The sequence below is a fragment of the Podarcis bocagei genome, assembly GCF_964188305.1.
Source record: "Podarcis bocagei genome assembly, chromosome: 2".
Lineage (NCBI taxonomy): Eukaryota > Metazoa > Chordata > Lepidosauria > Squamata > Lacertidae > Podarcis > Podarcis bocagei.
Window position 1 is genome coordinate 8,241,186 of NC_138126.1, and position 22,519 is coordinate 8,263,704.

Here is a 22,519-nt window from a genome sequence, read left to right on the forward strand (position 1 = left end):
AAGGATGTTGAGATCGAATTATTGTGCATTTTAACATACAGTAGTACTTCGGGTTAAGTACTTAATTCGTTCTGGAGGTCCGTTCTTAACCTGAAACCGTTCTTAACCTGAAGCACCACTTTAGCTAATGGGACCTCCTGCTGCCACGCCGCCGGAGCACGATTTCTGTTCTTATCCTGAAGGAAAGTTCTTAACCTGAGATACTATTTCTGGGTTAGCGGAGTCTGTAACCTGAAGCATATGTAACCCGAGGTACCACTGTATATATATGTATTTTATATAGGTGTAAGCCTCCCAAACGTGACACTATTTGAGACATTGTAACTTGCTCATCAGCAAAACAGGCTCCCACAGTGAGGGGAAAGGGGAAAAACCAAGGTACCCGTTGAGAACTGGTTCTCCTTACTGGTAAAGTTCAGGGAAAGGAGGTGAAGACCTGGTTACATCTTTTTAGGATTATTTGCTGTATTTTAAAGTAGTTATTCATATGCATATATTTTCACCATATGGAAGTTTAATGCCTCTTTAATCTGTTCAGTGGTAAAGATTATCTTTTCTACGATCTCAGACTCTTAATAATAATAATAATAATAATAATTGTATGGTACTAAGGCTGCCCATGGTCACTGGATCCTGCATGGGGCACCTGCTGAAGGAGAGGATCGTGCACTCGGGGCCTGATCCTGCAGGGCTTTCCAGGCAAAACCGCGGCGCCTCTCCTCGCTCTCCGCCCGGAGCAGCCAACAGGTTACTTCTGATCGGCCCCGCGAGGGTTAAAGGGAGGCACAGCGCTGAGATTCCTAGAGCGGAAGGAGAGAGTCCTGCGCGAGAGGTGAAGGAGCTTCCGCTTCCTGTTCCGGGTCTGTCCTTCCTGTGGGAGGTGGCGGAGGGAGGCGTCGGCAGCTTTCTCTGGAGGGGCTTCTGTCCGGATCCCGGAGGATCTTCTCCCGTCCTTTCTCCGCAGGGAAGGCGGCTTCTCCTCCCGCCTCCGGGTCAGATGCGAGGAAGGAGAGACCGAGGAGGAGGAGGGAAGAGCTGGGACTCCCAGAGGGCAGGAGAAGAGCCTCGGAGGAGGAGAAGGAAGGCAAGGCGGACCCCGCGCAGCTCAACCCGAGAGAGAAAAAGGTTTTTAAATAGAGAATCAAACGTGTTCCTCTGCACTGAGAATATTTCATAGAAAAATGTCGGTCCCTCAGAATGTATCTGCTAATTATTTCATTTTTTTATTATTTCATATAAATAAAATTTATTATTATTATTATTATTATTATTATTATTATTATTATTATTATTATTATTATTATTATTATTATTTTATTTTCAAAATCTCTAAACCCTTTATCAGAAGAGTATGGAGGCGGCACACAGGTTAAAATAAAGATACTGTAGAGCACAGCTAAAATTCACAAACCCATCCAGAAACTATTATGCACAAAGGCCTCATTCTTAATAACAAAGAAAGCTAAATAATAAGTCCTGTTACCCTTACAGTTCGTCGCTTCTTTCCTACCTTTTGCCTGCCGTGAAAGGTCCCGGGCAAGTTTGCTTTTGACACACAAAATTTGGGGTTGCAGGGAGAGATCGTGGGGAAGGATTTTCAGAAATCTATTAGGTGTGGGCAATTTCTTTCAATTATAGTTTTCTCTGTGTGTCTCCTTTTCCCCAGTATTAAATTTAGTCACCCGGACATTGACATCTTATGAAAAGAAAGGACCTCTTGCAAATTTGCCGGCATTTTAGTGCAGATTTCTACTAATGAACACATAGTTTCCCTAATATTTATATTTGTCCTAATATAATGCATTTCTGTATATAATTGTTCCTAAAATAATGCTTTTCTATGTGCTCTTTCCCTTTATAACCTGGCAGGGCAAATCCATATCTTTCTCCCTCTTTCCCTGCCACACTGTCTACTACAAGACCTTGTGTTTCCTTGTACCCTAACAGATTGGGGTGGTGGTGTCAAGGCACACCCTAAAACAATGGAAAATGCAGCTGTTCCTCATGTAACGGGATAATTTTATGTGGCTTGATTATATGTTTGGAATTTTCTGGATCCTATATCCTAGATACAAGATTTATCTCTAATACCACTTACCTAAGGCCTTCAATTTCACTCTGGATTGGTAGCTGGGTTTTTTTGTCAGTTCAGTGGCTGTGTATTTTGGTGGAGTTCAGGCAGGCCTATGGAGAATTCATCAACGGTTAAATTGTAGATAATTTTAACCTTGCCTATTCATTTTCTGAGTGGACATAAGTTTTAAAGTTAAGTTGTATATTTATAAATTTACAACCCCAGAACCATCATTTCCATATGCTGTTGCTTATTTCTCATTTATGCGCTTCCTCAATGTGTGATGTGCTGCTGATTTCTGTTTGGTAATCTTTTGCTCATACCTTTCATAAGTTCAAAGGCTTTTACTGGTCTTCTTTTGAGGTATTTAAAATAAATCTCTCCAAAACTCTAGCTTCTCAGGTCCTATTTGATTGCCACTCTCTTGTGCATTGGGGCAAATTAGGAATGTCATCTTCAGTGACCACCAGTTCCCTTTCACAGGCTGTGCAATGGCATTGGAGCAACACTGTGAATCCTCCCTGCTTTACCCTGGAGAGGAAGCGACCACCATGCATCCAGTTGAGGTAGGAGAAAGGTCATCAGGTAGAGATGTTGGGGATAGCTGGAGTGCGCCCTTCCTTGTAACAGAGGGCCTGACTCTTATCCCTGTGTTTCTGAGGGTGCTGCCAGAGGAAGTGGGTTGGCTTGACTGAGATAGATAGATAATTTATTACGGTCAGAGACCAGCTTATAAAACACACTTGGGGGTACAATCCCAGGAGGAAAACAAAAATTTAAAACAATGTACAACAATAAATTTAAAATTTATAAATGCCATAAGCTTATAAACACTTAAAACTTTAAGATAAGCTACGCAGAGAGATGACCCAGAGTCACCATGGAACTGAGTTTGGGGATTTTCTTAACAAACTAGTTTGAGTTGGGAGATGGTCTGCGCCTACAGATCTGTACACAGAATCTGGCAACCATCTGGGTTGTCTTGCCTAACTGGAAAAGTTCAAATTTTTGCTTTTCCGGGAGGTCAGCCTCACCAGCAGGGGATCAATGGTCTCACTACGTTCCTCTTCATAAAAGAACAAGTGCTCTGGGCTTTCTATATCCCCCAATGAACAGGCGCAAAGTCTCTGAGCATATGGGTCATTTTTAAAGGCTCCTTCCAGGATGGGCGACGGCAGAGCTGAGCTTCTGGCGAGTGTAAAAGCCCTTCTTGCATTTTTGGATATGAGAAAGAAGAGATATGCTGCCAGTGCGGCTATATATATCTCGATTTCTCCAATTTTATAGTCGGGGCACCTTGAGCAGTCCTGTTGTCTCTCTGTGTCTAAGATTCTTGGCCTGACCGTAGCTTTTGCCTGGCCCAACACCAGACTTAGAAGGGCTTGAGGGGCAAAACCCAGTTTCTGAAGGGTGTTCAGGACTGCTGTCTGCATATGCAGACAGTCATCATAGCTGGTAGTCAATCATAACCTTATCTGCTATGAATTTGCCTAATTCTCTTTTAATTTGGTGGCTATTACTGCATGTTGTGTTAGTGAATTGCAGAGTTTAACATTGTGAAAAGTGCTTCCTTTAGTTTGCCCTTAATCTGTGTACAATTACCTTCATTGGACGGCCTGGGACTACAGTATCATTCTAGAAGGAGAAACACCTTCCTTTCTCCCATTTTCCCATTTTTGCATACCTCTGTACATCTCTTATCCTGCTCCTTAAGCACTTTTGTTCCAAATTAGGAACTTCTCGTATATCTCCAACCCCTTGCTTATTTTCTTTGTCTCCCCCCCCCCCCCAAACATTTTCTGGCTCTACATATTATTTTTGAGGTCAGGAAACCGAAACCATATTCAAATTTCTAAGGACACCTGCACCATCTGCATGATGTATATCTGCATGGTGACATTGGCAGCTTCATTTCGAATCAATTTACCAATGGTCTCTAAATCAGAATTGATCCATTTCACAACTTCCACACACTGGGCCAATTTCTTTACTGAGCTATCTGTCTCTCCTGCTCATTCATCACCAACTCGGATCCTGTGAGTATAGTTAAAGTAGAATTATTTTTCTTGAATGTGCATTACTTAAACTTGCTTACAAGTTTGAATTACAGTTGTACCTTGGTTGCTGAACGCCTGGGAACTCCTACATTTCGACTACCGAACGATCAAAAACCAGAAATGAGAGTTCCGGTTTTTGAACGATTTTCAGAAACCGAATATCCGGTGCTGCTTCCACAGCTTCCAATTGAGTGCAGGAAGCTCCTGCAGCCAAGTGGAAGCCGTGCCTTGGTTTTTGAATGGTTCTGGGAGTTGAACAGACTCCTGGAATGCATTCTGTTCGAGAACCAAGGTACGACTCTACTTGCTTAAACACCTTGAATTACGTTTGCTGTTAGGTGTTTAATGTAATTTGAAGACATCCTACAATACTCTGTTGTGAACAGCTAGGTTGGCTACCTAGCAGCTCAGCACTGACTCCAGGTCATACATAAGCTGTTTAAGAAGCACTCATCCTAATACTGATCCTTAGTGGCCTTCACTTCTAGCATTCCTTCCTTGTGAGAATTGGCCATTTCTTCCCATTCTCTTCTTTCTGTTCTTTAAGCCGTTGCTGATCCATAAGGCAGGCTCTCTTCTTATTCCATGACTCACCAAGACGTTGGTGAGAGACTGTACTAAAAGAATTTGGGTGCACTGTCAGTTGCATACCGTCTAGACACACTCAAAAAAATCAAATGGCTCGTGAGTCACTCTTGCAGAAGCCATGCTGATTCGGCTTTAGCAAGGCTTGTTCTGCTATACTTTTGGTTATCCTGTTGACTTTAATAATGTTCCCCATCAGTTTTCCTGAAAGAGACCTTAAACTAACTAAGCTGGTTTCTGTAGTAGATAGGTAGCCGTGTTGGTCTGCCATAGTCAAAATAAAAAAAAATCCTTCCAGTAGCACCTTAAAGACCAACTAAGTTAGTTCTTGGTATGAGCTTTCGTGTGCATGCACACTTCTTCAGATACACTGAAACAGAAGTTGCCAGATCCTTCTATATAGTGAGAAGGTGGGGAGGGGTGTTACTCAGAAGGGTGGTGGGAATGGGAGATAGGCAGATAGCTGAGAGAGTCGTCAACAGGCTCTCTCAGCTATCTGCCTATCTCCCATTCCCACCACCCTTCTGAGTAACACCCCTCCCCACCTTCTCACTATATAGAAGGATCTGGCAACTTCTGTTTCAGTGTATCTGAAGAAGTGTGCATGCACACGAAAGCTCATACCAAGAACTAACTTAGTTGGTCTTTAAGGTGCTACTGGAAGGATTTTTTTTATTTTGAAGCTGGTTTCTGTAAACCTTTTTTTTTTAATGTCACTACCTTTGCTTCCCTCTTGAAAGACAGGAAGATGGGAAATCTCACATACAAGTTACACGTTCTTGATAGAAGATTTGACTTCTTTAAGAACTAATGTGGTCTTTCTCAAATTTGGGTCTTCACCTGTTGTTGGACTGCAATTCCCATCGTCCCCAGCTAGTATGGCCAGTGCTCAGGGATGATAGGAGCTGTAGTCCAACAAAAGCTGCAGACCCAAAATTGAAAAACCCTGAGCTAATGGGTAGATGAAATCTGCATTTGCTGATCTCTGACCCCTAAAGGTAGAATCCATCTCCCATTGCAGTGGGAGTGGAGGAGAGATGCTGCCCACACCTTGCCTTGAAGTATCTCCAAGGAAGGGGATTTTTTTCTTCTTCCAGGAATCAGTGAGCTTCGATGAGCTGTTCTTTACTTTCACCAACGAGGAATGGGCCTTGCTGGATCCAGACCAGAGAGCTCTGTATGAGGAGGTCATGCTGGAGATTCATGAGATGGTGGCCTCTCTAGGTAAATATCCCTTTTCCCCCTTAAATCAATAACTATGGAAGGTATAAATTCCTGTTGGTGGTACTATCAATTAGCTCACTAGAAAGAGTGTTGGGATTTTCCTCTGGGCAAAAGAATATTTGAAGAACCATGCTGGATCAAAGCAAAGGCCGATGTAGTCCACAATTCTGTTCTCACAGTAGCCCAACCAGATGCCCAGAGGAAGCCCAAAAGCAGGACATGCATCTGATATAGGCATCAGAGAATGGACACATTGGCTATGAGTTACTTACCTCTCTCGCCCTGACCTAGCCACTGTGATCCACGCGACGGTCACCTCCAGGCTTGATTATTGTAACTCTCTCTACGCGGGGCTGCCCTTGAAGCTGATTCAGAAACTCCAGCAGGCGCAGAATGCCGCGGCGAGGCTCCTTACAGGGTCCTTGCTGCGGGATCACATTCACCCAGTGCTTTACCAACTGCACTGGCTCCCGGTGGAGTACAGGGACAGGTTTAAGGTGCTGGTTTTGACCTTTAAAGCCCTATGCGGTCTAGGGCCCTTGTACCTACGGGACCGTCTCTCCTGGTATGCCCCACGGAGGACCTTAAGGTCCACAAATGACAACACCTTGGAGGTCCCAAGTAGCAAGGTGGTTAGATTGGTCTCAACTAGGGCCAGGGCCTTTTCAGTGCTGGCCCCAACGCTCTGTCGCAAGAGTCTAGGGCCCTGCGGGACATCTTTCCACAGAGCCTGCAAGACAGAGCTGTTCTGCCTGGCCTTTGGTTTGGACTCAGTCTGACCCTTATGTTTCCCTTCCCTTATGGTTTTGTTCTATGGACTACCATTAAAATGAGACTGCATTTTAAATTATATTTTAAACTGTATTTTAAATTGGTTTGTGTTTTTTTAATTGTAATTTTACTGGTGTTAGCCGCCCTGAGCCCGGCTCTGGCCAGGTATAAATAAAAGATGATGAAGATGATGATGATGCAAACCCCTGCAAATCTTATTTTGCCCCTGAGCAGGGTTGCTGCCAAGGGCCTTCTTGTGCCCATAAGACAGGTGTGCAGACCCCCTTGTCACCCGCCAATACAATGCTGAATCACTGTTCTGAATCACCCTGTCTCTCCCTGGACTTGCTTGTTGAGGCTGAAGGGTGCTTCAGTTTAACAGCATCCTGAGACATGCAAAGGTTCTTCACTCCTGCCATAGGGACCAGACAATTTGTGTGCAGGTTTTTTTAAGTCTCTAGCCCCTGTGGCAAGAGCAGGAAAGACTGGCAACTTAAAAAACCACTCTATTTTGTTTCTCCACACTATGTCTCTGAATTTAAGAGAAGGAAGGCTGGGCTACTGCTTGGATGAGGAGGATGTTCTGGGGATAATGTAAAATAAAATAAAAATGCAGACACAAGCCGCTCATCATCATCATCATAATTTATTATTTATAGCCCACCCATCTGGCTGGGTTTCCCCAGCCACTCTGGGCAGCTTCCAACAGAACACTAAAATACAATAACCTATTAAACATTAAAAGCTTCCCTAAACAGGGCTGCCTTCAGGTGTCTTCTAAACGTTTGGTAGTTATTTTTCTCTTTGACATCTGGTGGGAGGGCGTTCCACAGGGCGGGTGCCACTACCGAGAAGGCCCTCGATTCAAGGCCACATTAAAGTCCAGTATGGGCAGATGTGCATTTTACCAGGTTTTCTTTTTAATCCATCAGGAGATGTTTGGGGCATCTGGATTGAGGGAGAACCGTCAGAAGTGGCATGTGAAATTGCTGAGGAGCAGGAGGAGCAACGGAAGCTGTGGGTTCAAGATGTTACCAACAGACAAGAGGGGACAGAAATGCAGAATGCTGGGAGGGAATCCACTGATTTTGAGATTAACGAAAATCAGATAATTCACACAGGGGAGGAACCTTATGAATGTTTGGAGCTCGGAAGGAACATCAGTTGCATAGACTACCTTACGTTTCAGGAAATATGTCATACCGCCGAGAAACCATATAATTGCTTGTTGTGTGGAAAGAGCTTCCGTCAGAGTGGTCACCTTAGTTTGCATCAAAGAACTCATACGGGCGAGAGACCTTATCACTGCAGGGAGTGTGGAGAGAGCTTTAGGCACAGTGACTCCCTCATAAAGCATCAAAGAATTCATACAGGGGACAAACCCTATAAATGTCTGGAGTGTGGAAAGAGCTTCAGGCAGAATATCCACCTCACTAGACACAGAAGAATTCATACTGGGGAGAAACCTTATAAATGTTTGGAATGTGGAAAGAGCTTTATTCAGTGTAGCGTGCTCACAAGACACAAAAGGACTCATACAGGGGAGAAGCCTTATAGATGCTGGGAGTGTGGAAAGACCTTCAGTGCTAATTGGTCCCTTTCTAAACATAGAAGGACTCACACAGGGGAAAAACCTTATAAATGTTTGGAGTGTGACAAGAGCTTCAGTTGGAATGGTCACCTTATACAGCATCTTAGAACTCATACAGGGGGGAAACCTTATAAATGTTTGGAGTGTGGCTTGAGTTTTAGTCAGAGTGGTCACCTTACTCAGCACCTGAGAACTCATACAGGGGAGAAACCTTATAATTGCTTGGAGGGTGGAGACAGCTTCAGTCATAGAGATTCCCTTAACTCGCATCTAACGAGTCATAAAAGGGAAACATGTTACACTTGGAAAGTAGAAGGAGATTCAGTGATTTCAAGAGTTCCTGCAGAGAGCAAATGAAAGATTCTTCTCAGTGTTAGAATTCCCTTATCTCCAGCTCTTACTTGTTCTGATTCCTTTGGAGCCCAGTAAAACTTCCATTTTAGAGGAGAAAGGGTTTTTGCTTTCAACCTGCTTTTTCAGTAGGAAACAGTTTGTGGCCTTTTTTTCTGGAAGGAGTTCAAGTGGTGGGTTGGCTAGATAGCGGAAGGTCCCAGAAAGAGCCCTGCCATTGGACTCTCCTCCATGCCCTCACCCACTGTCTCCACTGACAACGAGGGGCATAAAGGAACAGCAACAAGGGCACTTACCTGGACCCTGAGGTCATCTTCTGAGGCCCTTCTTCATGTGCCTCTTCCATGAGAGGCCTAGAGTGTGGCAACATGAGAACGGGGCCTTTTCTGCACTGGCTCCCCGTTTGTGGAATACTTCCCTCGGGGAGGTTCACACACTAGGCAAAAGCTCTTTAACTAGGCCTCAGGCTGATTGACATCCAATTCCCTTTAAAAAAAAATGGGGGTGGGGGTTTTGTTTAGATTACCGTATTTTTTGCTCTATAAGACTCACTTTTTCCTTCCTAAAAAGTAAGGGGAAAGTGCATCTTATGGAGTGAATGCAGGCTGCACAGCTATCCCAGAAGCCAGAACAGCAAGAGGGATTGCTGCTTTCACTGCTCAGCGGCCCCTCTTGCTGGCTTCTGAGATTCAGAATATATTTTTTCTTGTTTTCCTCCTCCAAAAACTAGGTGCGTCTTGTGGTCTGGTGCGTCATATAGAGCGAAAAATACGGTATATATTTTGTGTTTATGTATTGTGATTTTATCCTGTGAACTGCCCTGAGACCCGCATGTATAGGGCAGTATACAAACTTAATAAAATGATGAGTGTAATAATAAATAATAATAGCTGGTGCTGTCGTACAAGAGAAATTGCCGGTTGCTTGTGCACACCAGATCAGGCGTGTTTGTGTAATTTTATAAATGAGTGCTGCTGTTTCCCCCATATCCGGATAGAGTGCCAGGTACACTGCGGGTGTCTGCCTGCTGACTCATCCATCCTTTATCTCAGGAATGTGTGTATGTGCAGAGACATGTCTAAAAGTCATTGCTGCATTGCATTCAGGTGGGGAGAAGCTATGAGAGTCTGTGAGTGGCTGTATCAAAGTAAAATCCAAAAAATCATGTATACATAGAAAGCACACCTGAGCCCCTTAAAGAGGACAAGGATCTAAAATTCTGCAAGTTAAATGCCAAAAGCATTGTTGAAAATAAACATTGTTGCCTCCTCAAAGTAGCCTCCTGGGGTGATGGGAGCCACCACTAAAAGTCCCATGCTTGCCACCTCTCTGCATCTCGCTTGGAGGAATGCAGAGTGAAAAAGGCCTCAGATGATGAATGCAGGTTGTGGGCTGATCCTGAAGGAAGGTTTTATATGCTCAGAGCATCATGCAGCAGTTGGGAATCTGGCCGCCACTTTCTGAGCCTTCTTCACAAAGAGCTTCACATATAATGTATTGCAGAAATCTAGTCAAGAGGTAGGTAGAAGAACCTGAGGTATATCGGCACACCTATTAGCACACCTTTCTTTATTTTTTAACACTAGCAGAAGTGTTCCATGTATCCCTTGCTGATGTAACCGAATGCTTTGCCAATAAAGAGCTGAACTTCCTATTGTTTGTGCACATTGGCCTGGGCTCTGGATTATGAACACAACATTATTTCATTATTAAAAAACTTTGAAGAGATTTATTAAGCTGGAACATTTGCAGAGGAAGGCAACTGGGATGATGAAGGGTCTGGGAAACAAGCCTTATGAGGAGGGCTTGAAGGAGTTGGGTATGTTTAGCTGGGAAAAGAGAATGAGATATGATAGCCATCTTTAAATATCACAGTGTCTGTCACATGGAAGAGGCTTGTTTTCTCCTGCTCTGAAGGGTAGGACTCGGACCAATAGCTTCAAGTTACAAGAAGGGATATCAACTAAATGGTATCAACTAAAATAGAATGGGGGAAATTTATTGATTATTTGAGGACACATTGTAAACAAAACATTAGTGGGATTGATAAAAACACGTGCAGTAAGAGATAATTAAGGGGAGGATAAGGGGAAAACTATAAATTTATTTGAACTGGATATGCAGTAACAAAAAGATACGAAATAAATAACTGCAGAAGGGAGGGGAGGGAAGTCAAAAGTTAAAATTTATTTTAAAAAAAGTGTCCAGAAATTGGGCAGGGGCACAGGGTGAAAATGCAGGGGAACAGGCCATTAATTTATGGTCTCTGCCACCCTTGAGGCAGGAGATGGGTGGTGGGGGGGGGAGAAGTCTGGGGAATCAGAGGTGGAGAGGAATTTCAAGGAGGCTCAGAGGCGGAAGACAAAAGTCCCAGACAGAGTCCAGCCATCACAGTCCCCTCCATCCTCTCCCACATTGTCTCCACGGTCAAGGAGCGGCTTAAAGCAAGAGGAACAGCTGGAGTTGTCATGCAGGAGAAGGCGCTGGTCCATCGGGTCACGAAGAGTTGGACACGACTAAACGACTAAACAACCACAAGACCTAAAAATTCTTATAACAGTATTTTATTGTTCTACACCGGTTGTGCAGCTATTTCAACAAATGGTAGTTTAATTATAGTTCCACAGACAACAGTTGTTGTGATGTGGGGTTTGTGATTTCAGCTCTCTTGATATAATACGCTGGAGACAGTTCTCTAGTAACACTTCTTTATTAAAGCAAACAAGACTGAAGCCTGAGGAGGGGAAAGCTACATTTATAGGGACAGGGAACTAGCTAGAAAGGATACATTTTGGAGGGAACAATATCAGGCAATCACAGTCCTGCCTTTTGGAGGAAACCAATAAGACAGAGGATCCAAATACAGCAGCTTAAATGAACCAATAGTAGCTGTACCCTCTGGAACCAAAAGGCAGTTACTTTACCCTAATGCAAATACAGACAATCATAATACAGATATAAAATCCTTTGACTCAATACACAACAACAGTATCACTTAACCTCCGGATTCCAGCATCGTCTTATATTGCTATTCCATTTTTCTGTTATGAAAATGTCGCAGGACCTGCATTTTTCACTAATACCACCCACTGCGGAAAGGATGTAAAGATTTGTCACAAAAAAAAAAAAATTAAAGGGGGGGGGAATAAAAGCATTCCCCTGAAAGTCTGACATTTCGTTTTAGAAGGGGAATTTTTTATTTGGCCTGATTCAATAGCCATGCCTTTCAACTTGCTTGCCTTTTTGTATATTTGAACTAAGGAAGTCTTAATGTTGAGATGAGATGGTTATTGTGTATTTTAACATGGTAGGTATGTATCTTATATAGTTGTAAACCACCTAAACGACATATTCTTTATTAACTTTGAGCCTTTGCAACCTGCTCCTGGCTCAGCCAAAAAGGCTCCCAGAGAGTGAAAAAAGAAAAGGGGGGGGAGGGGAGGTTCCCGCCTGTCGGCTCCGCAAGGGTTAAGCTGGGCCATAGAGCCGAGATTCCTAGAGCTGAAGGAGAGCCGCCGCCAGAGGCGGAGCTTCCGCTTCCTGTCTCTGCTATTACTTCCTGTGTTAGGCGCTGGGTTGGCGGAGGAAGGCGGCTGCTTTTCTTGGAGGATCTTATAGACTCCTCCCAGAAGATCTTCTCTCCTCCTTTCTCCGCAGGGAAGGCCGCCTCTCCTCCAGGAGAAGGACCGAGGAGGAAAGACAGAGGGAGGAGGAGGAAAGAGCTGGGATTCCCATAGGGCAGAAGAGGAGCTCAATCAGAGAGAAAAAAGGTTTTGCAATAGAGAACAAAAGTGCTCCTCTGCACTGAAAATATTTCATTTTAAAATAATTTGCTGGTCCTTGAGAACGTATCCTGGACAGCTGCAGCTGTAGTTATTTTATATTATTTTCAATATTTCTAAACCGCTTTTTTTAAAGTAAAAAAAATCTCACAAGTGGAACGCAGATAAAATTAAAAGTGAGGAACTGGTCTGTGACCGTAATAATAAATTCATTCATTAAAAGAGAGAACGCAGATAAAATTCACAGGCCCATGTGGAAACCAATATGCCTAAAGCCATCATTTCTAAAAACAAAAATAGCTAAGTAATAAATACATTTACTCCCACTGTTCTTTGCTTCTTTCCTCCCTCTCAGCTTCTCTTTTTGGCTGCTTTGAAATATGCTGGGACAAAGTATGTGAAAGGGTTTTTTAAAAATCCAATAGGCATGGACATACCTTTCAATTTTAGTTTTATCTCTATGTTTCATTTCCCCCAGTTAAATTTAAGTTGCTTTTAGTTGCCCATGTTTTGACATATAAAAAAAAGGACCTCTTGAAAATTTAGTTAGTATTTTAGTTCCAATTTTCCTCTTATATTTGCCCTAATGTAATGCATTTCTGTATATAATTTCCCCTAAAATTATGCATTGCTGTGCGCTCTTTCCCTTTGAACAGGTGTAGAAAATCTTTTATCACCCAGCAGGGCAGATCCAGATCTTCTTTTCTCCCCACACTCAACTGTAGACTAACTTTGGTGGGTGGGTGACCTTCATGGGGTCAAGGTACAGCTTAAGAATGGAAACCTTAATGCATCTGTTCCCCTTGTAACTTGCAATATTTTTCTTCTGGCCTGTTTTTCTGTTTGAAATTTTCTGGATTCTATATCCAGGATACCAGATTAGAGTCTAGTACCACTTATCTAAGGCCAGCAGTTTCACTCTGGACTGGTAGCTGTGTTTTTCATGTCAGTTAAGTGGCCGTGACTTTAGGTCAGCTGGTGGAGTTAGGACAGGCTAGCATTGATTAAGTTGTAGATAATAATGAGCTTGCATATTCTTTTACTGAGTTGACGTAAATTGTATATTCATATTTTGAATTTCCGGAACCATTGTTTGCATATGCTGTTCTTTATTTCCCCCTCATTTCTCCACGTTTTCTCAGTGTGTAATGTGCCATTGGTTTCTCTTTCGTAATATTGCAGTTGGAAATTTGTAATGCATTTACTGGTCTTGACATATTTAAAATAAATCTCTTCAAACACCAGGCATAGGCAAACTCCAGCCCTCCACATGTTTGGGACTACAATTCCCATCATCCCTAGCTAACAGGACCAGTGGTCAGGGATGATGGGAATTGTAGTTCTAAACATATGGAGGGCTGGAGTTTGCCTATGCCTGTGTTACGCTTTCAGGGCCTGTTTGCTAATTTGGGCAAATTTTATCTTCAATGTTTTCATTCAGCCACCACTTCCCTTTCACAGGCTGTACAATTGCATCTGAGCTACAGTGTGGATCCTCCTTACCTTACCCTGGAGAGAAAGCGACCACCATGTGCCCTGCTCAGGTAGGGGAAAGATCAGTGGGGGGAGATGTTGGGGATAGCTGGAGTGTGTCCTTCCTTATTACAGACGGACTCTTTGCAGGGGCCTCTTACACCTGTGCTTCTGAGGAAGTGGGTTGGCAGCTTCATTTTTCTGTATTTCTTATTGCCAGCAAGGAAACCTATAGTTTGTTCAATGTTTTTCTAATGGTCTTCTCGGTAGTGGCGCCCTCCCTGTGGAACGCCCTCCCATCAGATGTCAAGGAAATAAACAGCTATCTGACTTTTAGAAGACATCTGAAGGCAGCCCTGTTTAGGGAAGTTTTTAATGTTTGATGTTTTATTGTGTTTTTAATCTGTTGGGAGCCGCCCAGAGTGGCTGGGGAGACCCAGCCAGATGGGTGGGAAAGAAAGAACGAAGGAAAGACAGATGTTTTATTGTATTTTAATGTTTTTTGGGGAGTTGCCCACAGTGGCTGGGGCAACCCAGTCAGATGGGTGGTAAATAATAATAATAAATAACAACATCATTTCGTTTGTCCTTAATTTGTCCACATTTAGTCTCATTGGATGGGCCTGATTATTATTATTATTATTATTATTATTATTATTATTATTATCACAGAGGATTGATAATATCTCTCCCTTTTCTTTGCACTATGCATAACTCTGTACATCTAAATTAGAAGATCTTTTTATTTCTTCAACTCCTTGATTATGTTGGTTGCTCTTTTCCCAGCATTTTCTGGGTCAGCAATTCTGTTTTTGAGGTCAGGCAACCAGAACCATACAGTATTGCAAAGGCAGATGCATCATAATCCGTATACCTGCACAACGATATTGGCAGCTTTGCTTTGAATCCTGTCCCTAACACGGAATGGACACATTTCATAGCTTCCACAAATTGTGTCTTTGCTGAGCTATCTGCAGTGGTGATTTCTGAGAGCGGCAGCTAAAATCCCCACGTGCCCCATTGGAGTGTGTGTGGAGGGGAGATGCTTTCCACACCTTGCCTTGGAGTGTCTACAAGGAAGGGAATTGTTTTCTTCTTCCAGGGGTCTGTGAGCTTCAAGGAGGTTGCCGTGAATTTCACTGACGAGGAATGGGCCCTGCTTGATCCAGGTCAGAGAGCTCTGTATGGTGAGGTCATGCTAGAGATCCATGAGATGGTGGCCTCTCTGGGTAAGGATCCTTTTTTCCTTAATCAGTAGCTACGGAAGGCATGGGTTCCTGTTAGTGGTACTATCAACTAGCTCACTAGAAGGAGTATTGTTAATTTCTCCTGGAGAACAGAACATTTGGTTCAGAGCAAAGTCTTACTTAATCCAGGATTCAGTTCTCACAGTGGCCAGCCAAATGCCCATAGGAAGTCCACAATCAGGACTTGCCTCTGATATAGTTGTCCTGGGCTTATTGGCTTGAGTTACCTCGGGATGCGAACGGGATCTGGTGGTTCCCTCCCTGCGAGAAGCCAAGTTTCAAGGAACTGGGCAGAGGGCCTTCTCGGTAGTGGCACTCACCCTGTGGAACGCCCTCCCCCCAGATGTCAAAGAGAACGAATACCAGACATTTAGAAAACATTTAGATGGCTACCAGACATTTAGAAAACATCTGAAGGCAGCCCTGTTTAGGGAAGCTTTTAATGTTTGACGCACTATTGTATTTTAACATTTTGTTGGAAGCCGCCCAGAGTGGCTGGGGAAACCCAGCCAGATGGGTGGGATATAAATAATAAGTTGTTGTTGTTGTTATATTATATGACAGGTGTGAGGACCCCTTGCCCTCCCTCAGACGATGCGGATGGTACTTGTAGTTCAGTAACATGGAGAACCAAAGGTTCCCCATTGAAGCTGCTACTTTGATGAAAAGGATGTTTTGTGGATGGTGCAAAATAAAGAAATACAGACACAGGCAGTTTCAAGTCCACGTTAAAGTCCCGTATGGGCAGATGTGCATTTATACAGAAACAGCATTTTACCAGTTTTCCCTTTTAATCCACCAGGAGACGTTTGGGGGAACCTGGCTGAGGCGGACCCATCAGAAGTGCCGCCTGAAACAGCTGAGGAGCAAAGGAAGCTGGGGGTTCAAGATGGAACCAACACACAAGAGGGGAGACAAATGCAGAAGGCGGGGAGTGAATCTGCCGCCTCTAAGGTTTACGGAAATCAAATCACCAGAGAGGTGAGGAAGTATGAATGTAAAGTGTGTGGAAAGATGCTTTCTTCTTGCTCAAGGCTTACTTCACCTCAGAGATTGCGCTCAGGTGAAAAACCACACGAATGCAGGGAGTGTGGGAAAAGCTTCAGTCGGAGTGTCCCCCTTGAGCTCCATCAAAGAACTCTTACAGGCGGGAAACCGTATAGCTGTTTGGAGTGCGGGAAGAGCTTCGGTGACCGTAGCAGCCTCACTAGACATAAAAGAACGCACACCGGGGAAAAAGCTTACAAATGTTTGGAGTGTGGAAAGAGCTTCAGGGAAGGTTACTCCCTTACTCAGCATCAAAGAACTCATACAGGGGAGAAACCCTATAAATGCTTGGAGTGTGGAAAGAACTTTGGTCGCCTAGGCTCCCTTACGTTGCATCAAAGAAGCCATACGGGAGTGGAAACTTACGTATGTTTGGAATGTGGAAAGAGCTTCTATCAGAGTAGGCACCTCGCAAGACATAAGAGAACCCACACAGGGGAGAAACCTTACGGATGCTGGGAGTGTGGGAAGAGCTTCAGTGATAGTGGCTCCCTCACTAGACATAAAAGAACTCACACAGGGGAAAAGCCTCACGAATGTTTGGAGTGTGGGAAGAATTTCAGTCGCAGCTGCAACCTTACTTTGCATCAAAGAAGTCACACCGGGGAAAAGCCTTATGAATGTTTGGAATGTGGAAAGAGCTTCGTTCGGAGTAGTCACCTCACTAGACATAAAAGAACTCATACAGGAGACAAATGTTCCTATGAGTGTCTGGAGTGTGGAAAGAGCTTTAGTCGCAGTAGCTATCTTACTCACATCTTAGGCTTGGAATGTGAAAAGACCATGATTAGTCCTACCAAGAGCTCCTGCGAAGACCAGGGCAAATACTGTGCTCAGTGTTAGAATTCACTACTGTATCTATGGTTAATTTTGTACTGTATTTGCTTAACTCTAGTTTTTTTACAATATACATTTGCTTGGTCTGAGCCCCATGTGCCTTCTATTGTGGGGGAGAGAAGGGTTTTTGCTCTGACCCTTCCTGTTCATCCAGTGTCCGTAAGGGGCAGGAGTCCGAGCAGTGGGCAGGGAGGCAGGTATTGAAAGAGGCGAGCGAAGAGGGAGAATAATTATATAAAAAAGAACAATAATAGCAACAGATGAAAAAGGTGAAAAACAAAAGCATAAGATAGATACATGAGTTAAAATAGCAAAGACCAACTAAAGACTATCACTTTTATCAGATCATCATATATAGTTCCATCTTTGCCAGGCTTGTGTTGAGGGTTTCCTTGAAAATTTTCAAATGTCTGGACGTTCTAGTCCTTTTCAAAATTTTGAGGAACTTTCTCCATTTTAGCTATATTCCAGAGTGAGTGCAAGCTTTTGGGTTGTTTTCCCTTGTGTTTTAATTACTTTGTGCTGCCCAGATCCTATATGAGGCCAATTATTTTGACATTGGTATCATCAAAAATATTTTGTAACATTTTGGACAACGAACAATAGCTTCTCCATTAATAGTTAGCATTTCTGTCAAAATTGAATTCCAAAAATCTTGCACTAACTGACATTCCCACTATAAGTGATAATACGTACCAAGTTTATTTCAAACCCTCCAAACAATTTTGTTATGCAGAATAAAACATTTTTGACATTTGCAAATAAGTCCTGTACCATCTGTGTAAAAATAAGGCATTTTCCCTAAGAAAACTGGAAACCAGTTTTAAGGGTCTAATCTGATTTTACAAGTATTTTATCATTCCCACACTGATCATGTAGATACGTTAACTAATGATATTTTTAATCGAAGTTGAACACACGTCGAAGTATCACCTAACCTCCAAATTGCAGCCTAGTCTTATTCTGGTATTCCATTTTTCAGTTATGAAAATGGAAGTGTCATAGTGGCAGAAAGGATGTGAGGGGAGACAGTCTTTGTGCTGACCACCTCCATCGCAAGGAACATCATGTGCAGGTGTATTTTGATGCATTAAATAGAATGAAAGTTTATGAGTCATAGAGGAGGGGAGAGCACACGTACAAATTCAACACTTTGTTTTGTTGCTGTTCGGTTAATGTTGTTAATACTGTTTTACAGATATGGATGCTGTCGTACTCTGTGAATCCTATAATATGATTCTTGGTGTAACTGTGATGTTTAACTTATTTTTTAGTTGTTTTGTTAATAGTGTTACATAGATGGTAATTGTTTTATTTAAGATTTGTGATTGCTTTACTGATGATTTGTAAAGTATTCTATATGATTTATGCTGTGATGTTCCATTATGTTATTTTTATCTTTCGTTTGTAAACTGCTTTGGGATTTATTTGAATAAAAAGCAGCATAGAAACAGAATCGATCAATTTGTAGGACATTATCCTGATCTTCTGACTTTTTGTTATATGTGGGATTTTGTTGTTGTTATGTTCAGCTTCTTTTATTGGCCATGTCTTTCAGCTTCCTTGTTTTATTTAGGGTTGCCATATGACCCATCTTCCTGTCTCCCACGGAGGCCGTCCTCTAGAATGGGTGCTCCCAGATGACAGCTGAGGCAGAGCTTGCATTTTAGCATGTAAGGGGGATGTGAATGGTGATGGTGATCTAATTTAACATTATGAGAGCGCTCCAATTGGAGAACAGCCTTTGACAAAGGTGTTGTGGACTTTGAAGACGCTGGAACTTGGGACGAAAGGGAGAAACATTCTAAGAGGGAGGCATGTTTGGTAAACCCTCACCGTGATCAACTCCCGCCTAGAAACCTATGTCCCCACTGTGGAAGGATGTGTAGATCCAGAATTGGCCTCCACAGTCACTTATGGACCCACTGTTAAGATTGTATTCATGGAAGACAATCTTACTTAGCTGCATATGATCGTCAGAGAAGAAGAAACATCATCATCATGAAAATTAGTATATTGCCCTTCATTTGTAGATCTCAGGTCAGTTCACAACATAAAACCACAATGTTGGTTGCTGGAAATCAGCCTTCTTAACGTCCAGATTGCATGTCTGACTCCACTCGGGTTTCCCTTGGCTCTGCATCATGAAACCCAGGAGAACAGGATCACTTTCTCCCAAGGGTCCCAGTGCTTCCACTTTGTGTCTCAGTTCCTCCGTTGGTGATGACCAGGTCTAAGAGGAAGGACCCCCTTGTTGCTTATTTTAATGATTATTCATGGGTGCAGCCCATGAGTTCCTGCCCCCCACAAGAAGAATCCTGGCTAAGCCCATGTGAGCATTAGCTATATTTTAAAAGAGTTCTTTATATATTTTCACTCTATGGGGATTTAAGGGCTTTGTAATCATGTTTTATACGATCTCAGCTTTTTCAGTAAACCGCCTTGACTCCCAATATGGGGGGAAAGGCGGGGCACAAATAAATAAATATAACGTTAATAATATAGATGTTGATTCTGTGATACAAAAACTGCCCACGGTCACTGGGACAACCAGTCCTTTGGGGCTAGGGTTTTGGAACAGAAATACAGTCGTACCTTGGTTTTCGAATGGAATCCATTCCGGAAGTCCGTTCGACTTCTGAAAACGTTTGCAAACCAAGGTGCAGCTTCCAATTGGCTGCAGGAGCTTCCTGCGCTCACTTGGAAGCTACAGAAGCCCCTTCGGACATTTGGGTTCCAAAGAATGTTCGCAAACCGGAACACTCACTTCCGGGGTTTCAGCATTTGGGAGCCAAAACGTTTGAGTCACAAGGCATTCAACAACCAAGATACGACTGTATAATAAATAAAAAACCAACTAGGAGCAGATCTTGCCTTTGTATCACACACACACACACACACACACACACACACACACACACACACACACAGTGGTACCTTGGGTTAAGTACTTAATTCGTTCCAGAGGTCCGTTCTTAACCAGAAACTTCTTAACCTGAAGAAGCACCACTTTAGCTAATGGGGCCTCCCGCTGCCGCCGCGCCACCACTGCACGATTTCCACTGCACGAGAACCACTGTTCTCATCCTGAAGCAAAGTTCTTAACCTGAAGCACTATTTCTGGGTTAGCGGAGTGTGTAACCTGAAGCGTATGTAACCCAAGGTACCACTGTATCTCAAATGTTCTTGTTTAATATTTTTGCTTATTCCCAGGCGGGGTTTGTACTTCCCCATTTTAATTGTTCACACACACACACACATACACAGTGGTACCTCGGGTTAAGTACTTAATTCATTCCGGAGGTCCGTTCTTAACCAGAAACTGTTCTTAACCTGAAGCAACACTTTAGCTAATGGGGCCTCCCGCTGCCACTGCCGCGCGATTTCTGTTCTCATCCTGAAGCAAAGTTCTTAACCTGAAGTACTATTTCTGGGTTAGCGGAGTGTGTAACCTGAAGCGTATGTAACCCAAGGTACCACTGTATCTCAAATGTTCTTGTTTAATATTTTTGCTTATTCCCAGGCGGGGTTTCTAACTTCCCCATTTAATTGTTCAGTCTTTCCCCATCACCTCTGTTTTTTTACATCCTACCTATAAGATCTGACATTCATGGGAACATCTTGAGCTGCTTGGATTCTCTTAGAAATAAGTGCTGCTTTAAAAAAATGTGTAATAAACCTCAGGACTTAGTCAAGAAGGTAACCGCAACAAGGCAGAAGGTGCATCGATTTTCGAGACTGTTTCCATTTTTGTGGGTTGATGGGTCCCTGGTTCACTGTAGGTCTCGTCATCTTTATCCTCGCACAACAGCTTTCAATTTTTGTGATTCCGAAATGTCCAGACCAGGGATTGGTGCTTGTGGGATATATTGGTGCAACGTGAGGTTCCCCCAAATCATCCCCTCTATTAGTATTTCCCCCACCGAGCATACGTTCTGGAAACCTGAAGTCCACTGTGCACCTATGCGCAGGTATTTGTTTATCCCATAATCTAATAAAGTCCAACCTCACCCAGCACACAAATGTGGGGGGGGGGGTTTGAAATCCAGCCTTTAGATAAATCAGATTTGCACAGAAGAGCAGGCAAAAAAATAGGAAAATATGCGTGTTGTTCTATGCTGGGCAGATTTGGAGTTACTCGTATAAAAGGCTGCTGCTTCCTTCCCTTTCGTTTCCCAGTTTCTATAGCTGCAGATAAAACCTTATAAATGTTTGGAATGTGGAAAGAGGTTCGTTCTGCTTTACATAACATTATCTATCTATCTATCTATCTATCTATCTATCTATCTATCTATCTATCAATACATGAGAAGCACTCAGAGTGCACAGGACATAAACAGACACCAACAAATGTTGTAATAGACAAATATTGCCATTTAGCACTACCTGGTAAATGGGATCTGAACCACAAGTATAGGAACTATACAAATTATCCATCTGTGATCTACCAGTGATCTAATGTATCAACCCCACAATCTACGCATTTTGTCCACAAAAGTGTTGCCTCTTTTTAAAATCTAGGTTACCTCTTAAAGGTAACTTAGCATGAGCATATGGATCAGTTTGTAACTAACAAGACAATATAGATAACTGAAATTGGCACAGGATCGTTCTTTTTTCTTTTTTTACATACCTAGACTCATCCAAAAAGGGGTGTTAAGTACGACACCTCTGTGTTTAGTGTGCTGGGGTACTCGGGGAGAAAGAACCAATTGTTTGTGTGTTCTGGCTTTGTGTGTTCTGGCAAATATGCCTCACTGGTACAGACTGATGTCTTGAAAAATTGAATCCTCCTTCCATTAGAGGCGACAACATTTTTTTTAAGTGTTAAAGAATGTGGAGAAGTACCCCAAATAAAAGCCTGAAATAATGCATTGATCCTTTTAAAATATGCTTGGGGGATGTTTGGAAACGAACACGCCACCGTGGGCTCCTATTTAATAAATATTGTGTGCCGGATTCAGCTAAGTAGTTGCACAAGGAGGATCCAGCACAAGTCCTGTAGTACAAAGGGCCTTTCCCCTTTCATTCCCACCCCTCAAAAAAAAAAAAAAAAAAAAAAAAGGCTCTGGGGAGATCAGGGGAAACCCCAGAACAGAGTGCAAGGGAAGGGAGGGTGTCATTTCACATGGGAAGCAGAAATGTTGTGTTTCAGAACACAACACTGAATTCCATCCATTATTTGGGGTGGGGGGTATTAGGGGAGGGATGGTGCCTCTGGTGGGGGACGTGTCTCGCTCCTTATGGGGTAGTTTGTCCACCTTTGGTCCCCAAACTTCACCCAGCTCTCACCTGTGGCTCCTAGAAGCTGTCAGCATGTGACAGCAGCCACCCCTGGGGAAATGGCTTCACCTGGCCAGCTAAACCAGGTGAGAGGAGCCGATGGGTCTCAAACCCTCGGTGAGTTAGGGGCTTCCCCTGCACGTGAAGACAAGCTCTGGCAGATGGAGCGATGAGACCAAGAGGGGAGCCAACAGTCA

General features: G+C 43.1%; 3 protein-coding genes across 3 annotated transcripts in view; all 3 read left to right on the forward strand.

The window, feature by feature from the left end:
* LOC308580420 (uncharacterized protein) overlaps positions 1-9,294 on the forward strand; it is a 34,826-nt gene extending 25,532 nt beyond the window's left edge. The window contains exon 7 of the transcript XR_014004824.1: positions 9,081-9,294. The gene's annotated coding sequence lies outside the window, so the exon portion shown is untranslated. The remainder of the gene's footprint in view (positions 1-9,080) is intronic.
* LOC308581031 (uncharacterized protein) overlaps positions 1-18,495 on the forward strand; it is a 58,207-nt gene extending 39,712 nt beyond the window's left edge. The window contains exons 2-5 of the mRNA XM_081183472.1: positions 12,332-12,423; positions 13,897-13,979; positions 15,011-15,137; positions 15,958-18,495. Coding sequence (XP_081039598.1) covers positions 13,965-13,979; positions 15,011-15,137; positions 15,958-17,045 — 1,230 coding nt within the window. The 5' untranslated portion in view covers positions 12,332-12,423; positions 13,897-13,964 and the 3' untranslated portion in view covers positions 17,046-18,495. The remainder of the gene's footprint in view (positions 1-12,331; positions 12,424-13,896; positions 13,980-15,010; positions 15,138-15,957) is intronic.
* On the forward strand, positions 845-9,082 carry LOC308580922 (uncharacterized protein). The gene is made up of 4 exons (XM_081183226.1): positions 845-1,125; positions 2,558-2,640; positions 5,814-5,940; positions 7,644-9,082. Exons 2-4 carry the CDS (start codon positions 2,566-2,568, stop codon positions 8,657-8,659), a joined length of 1,218 nt encoding a protein of 405 aa, XP_081039352.1. The 5' UTR covers positions 845-1,125; positions 2,558-2,565; the 3' UTR covers positions 8,660-9,082.
* Positions 18,496-22,519: the final 4,024 nt, after the last annotated feature.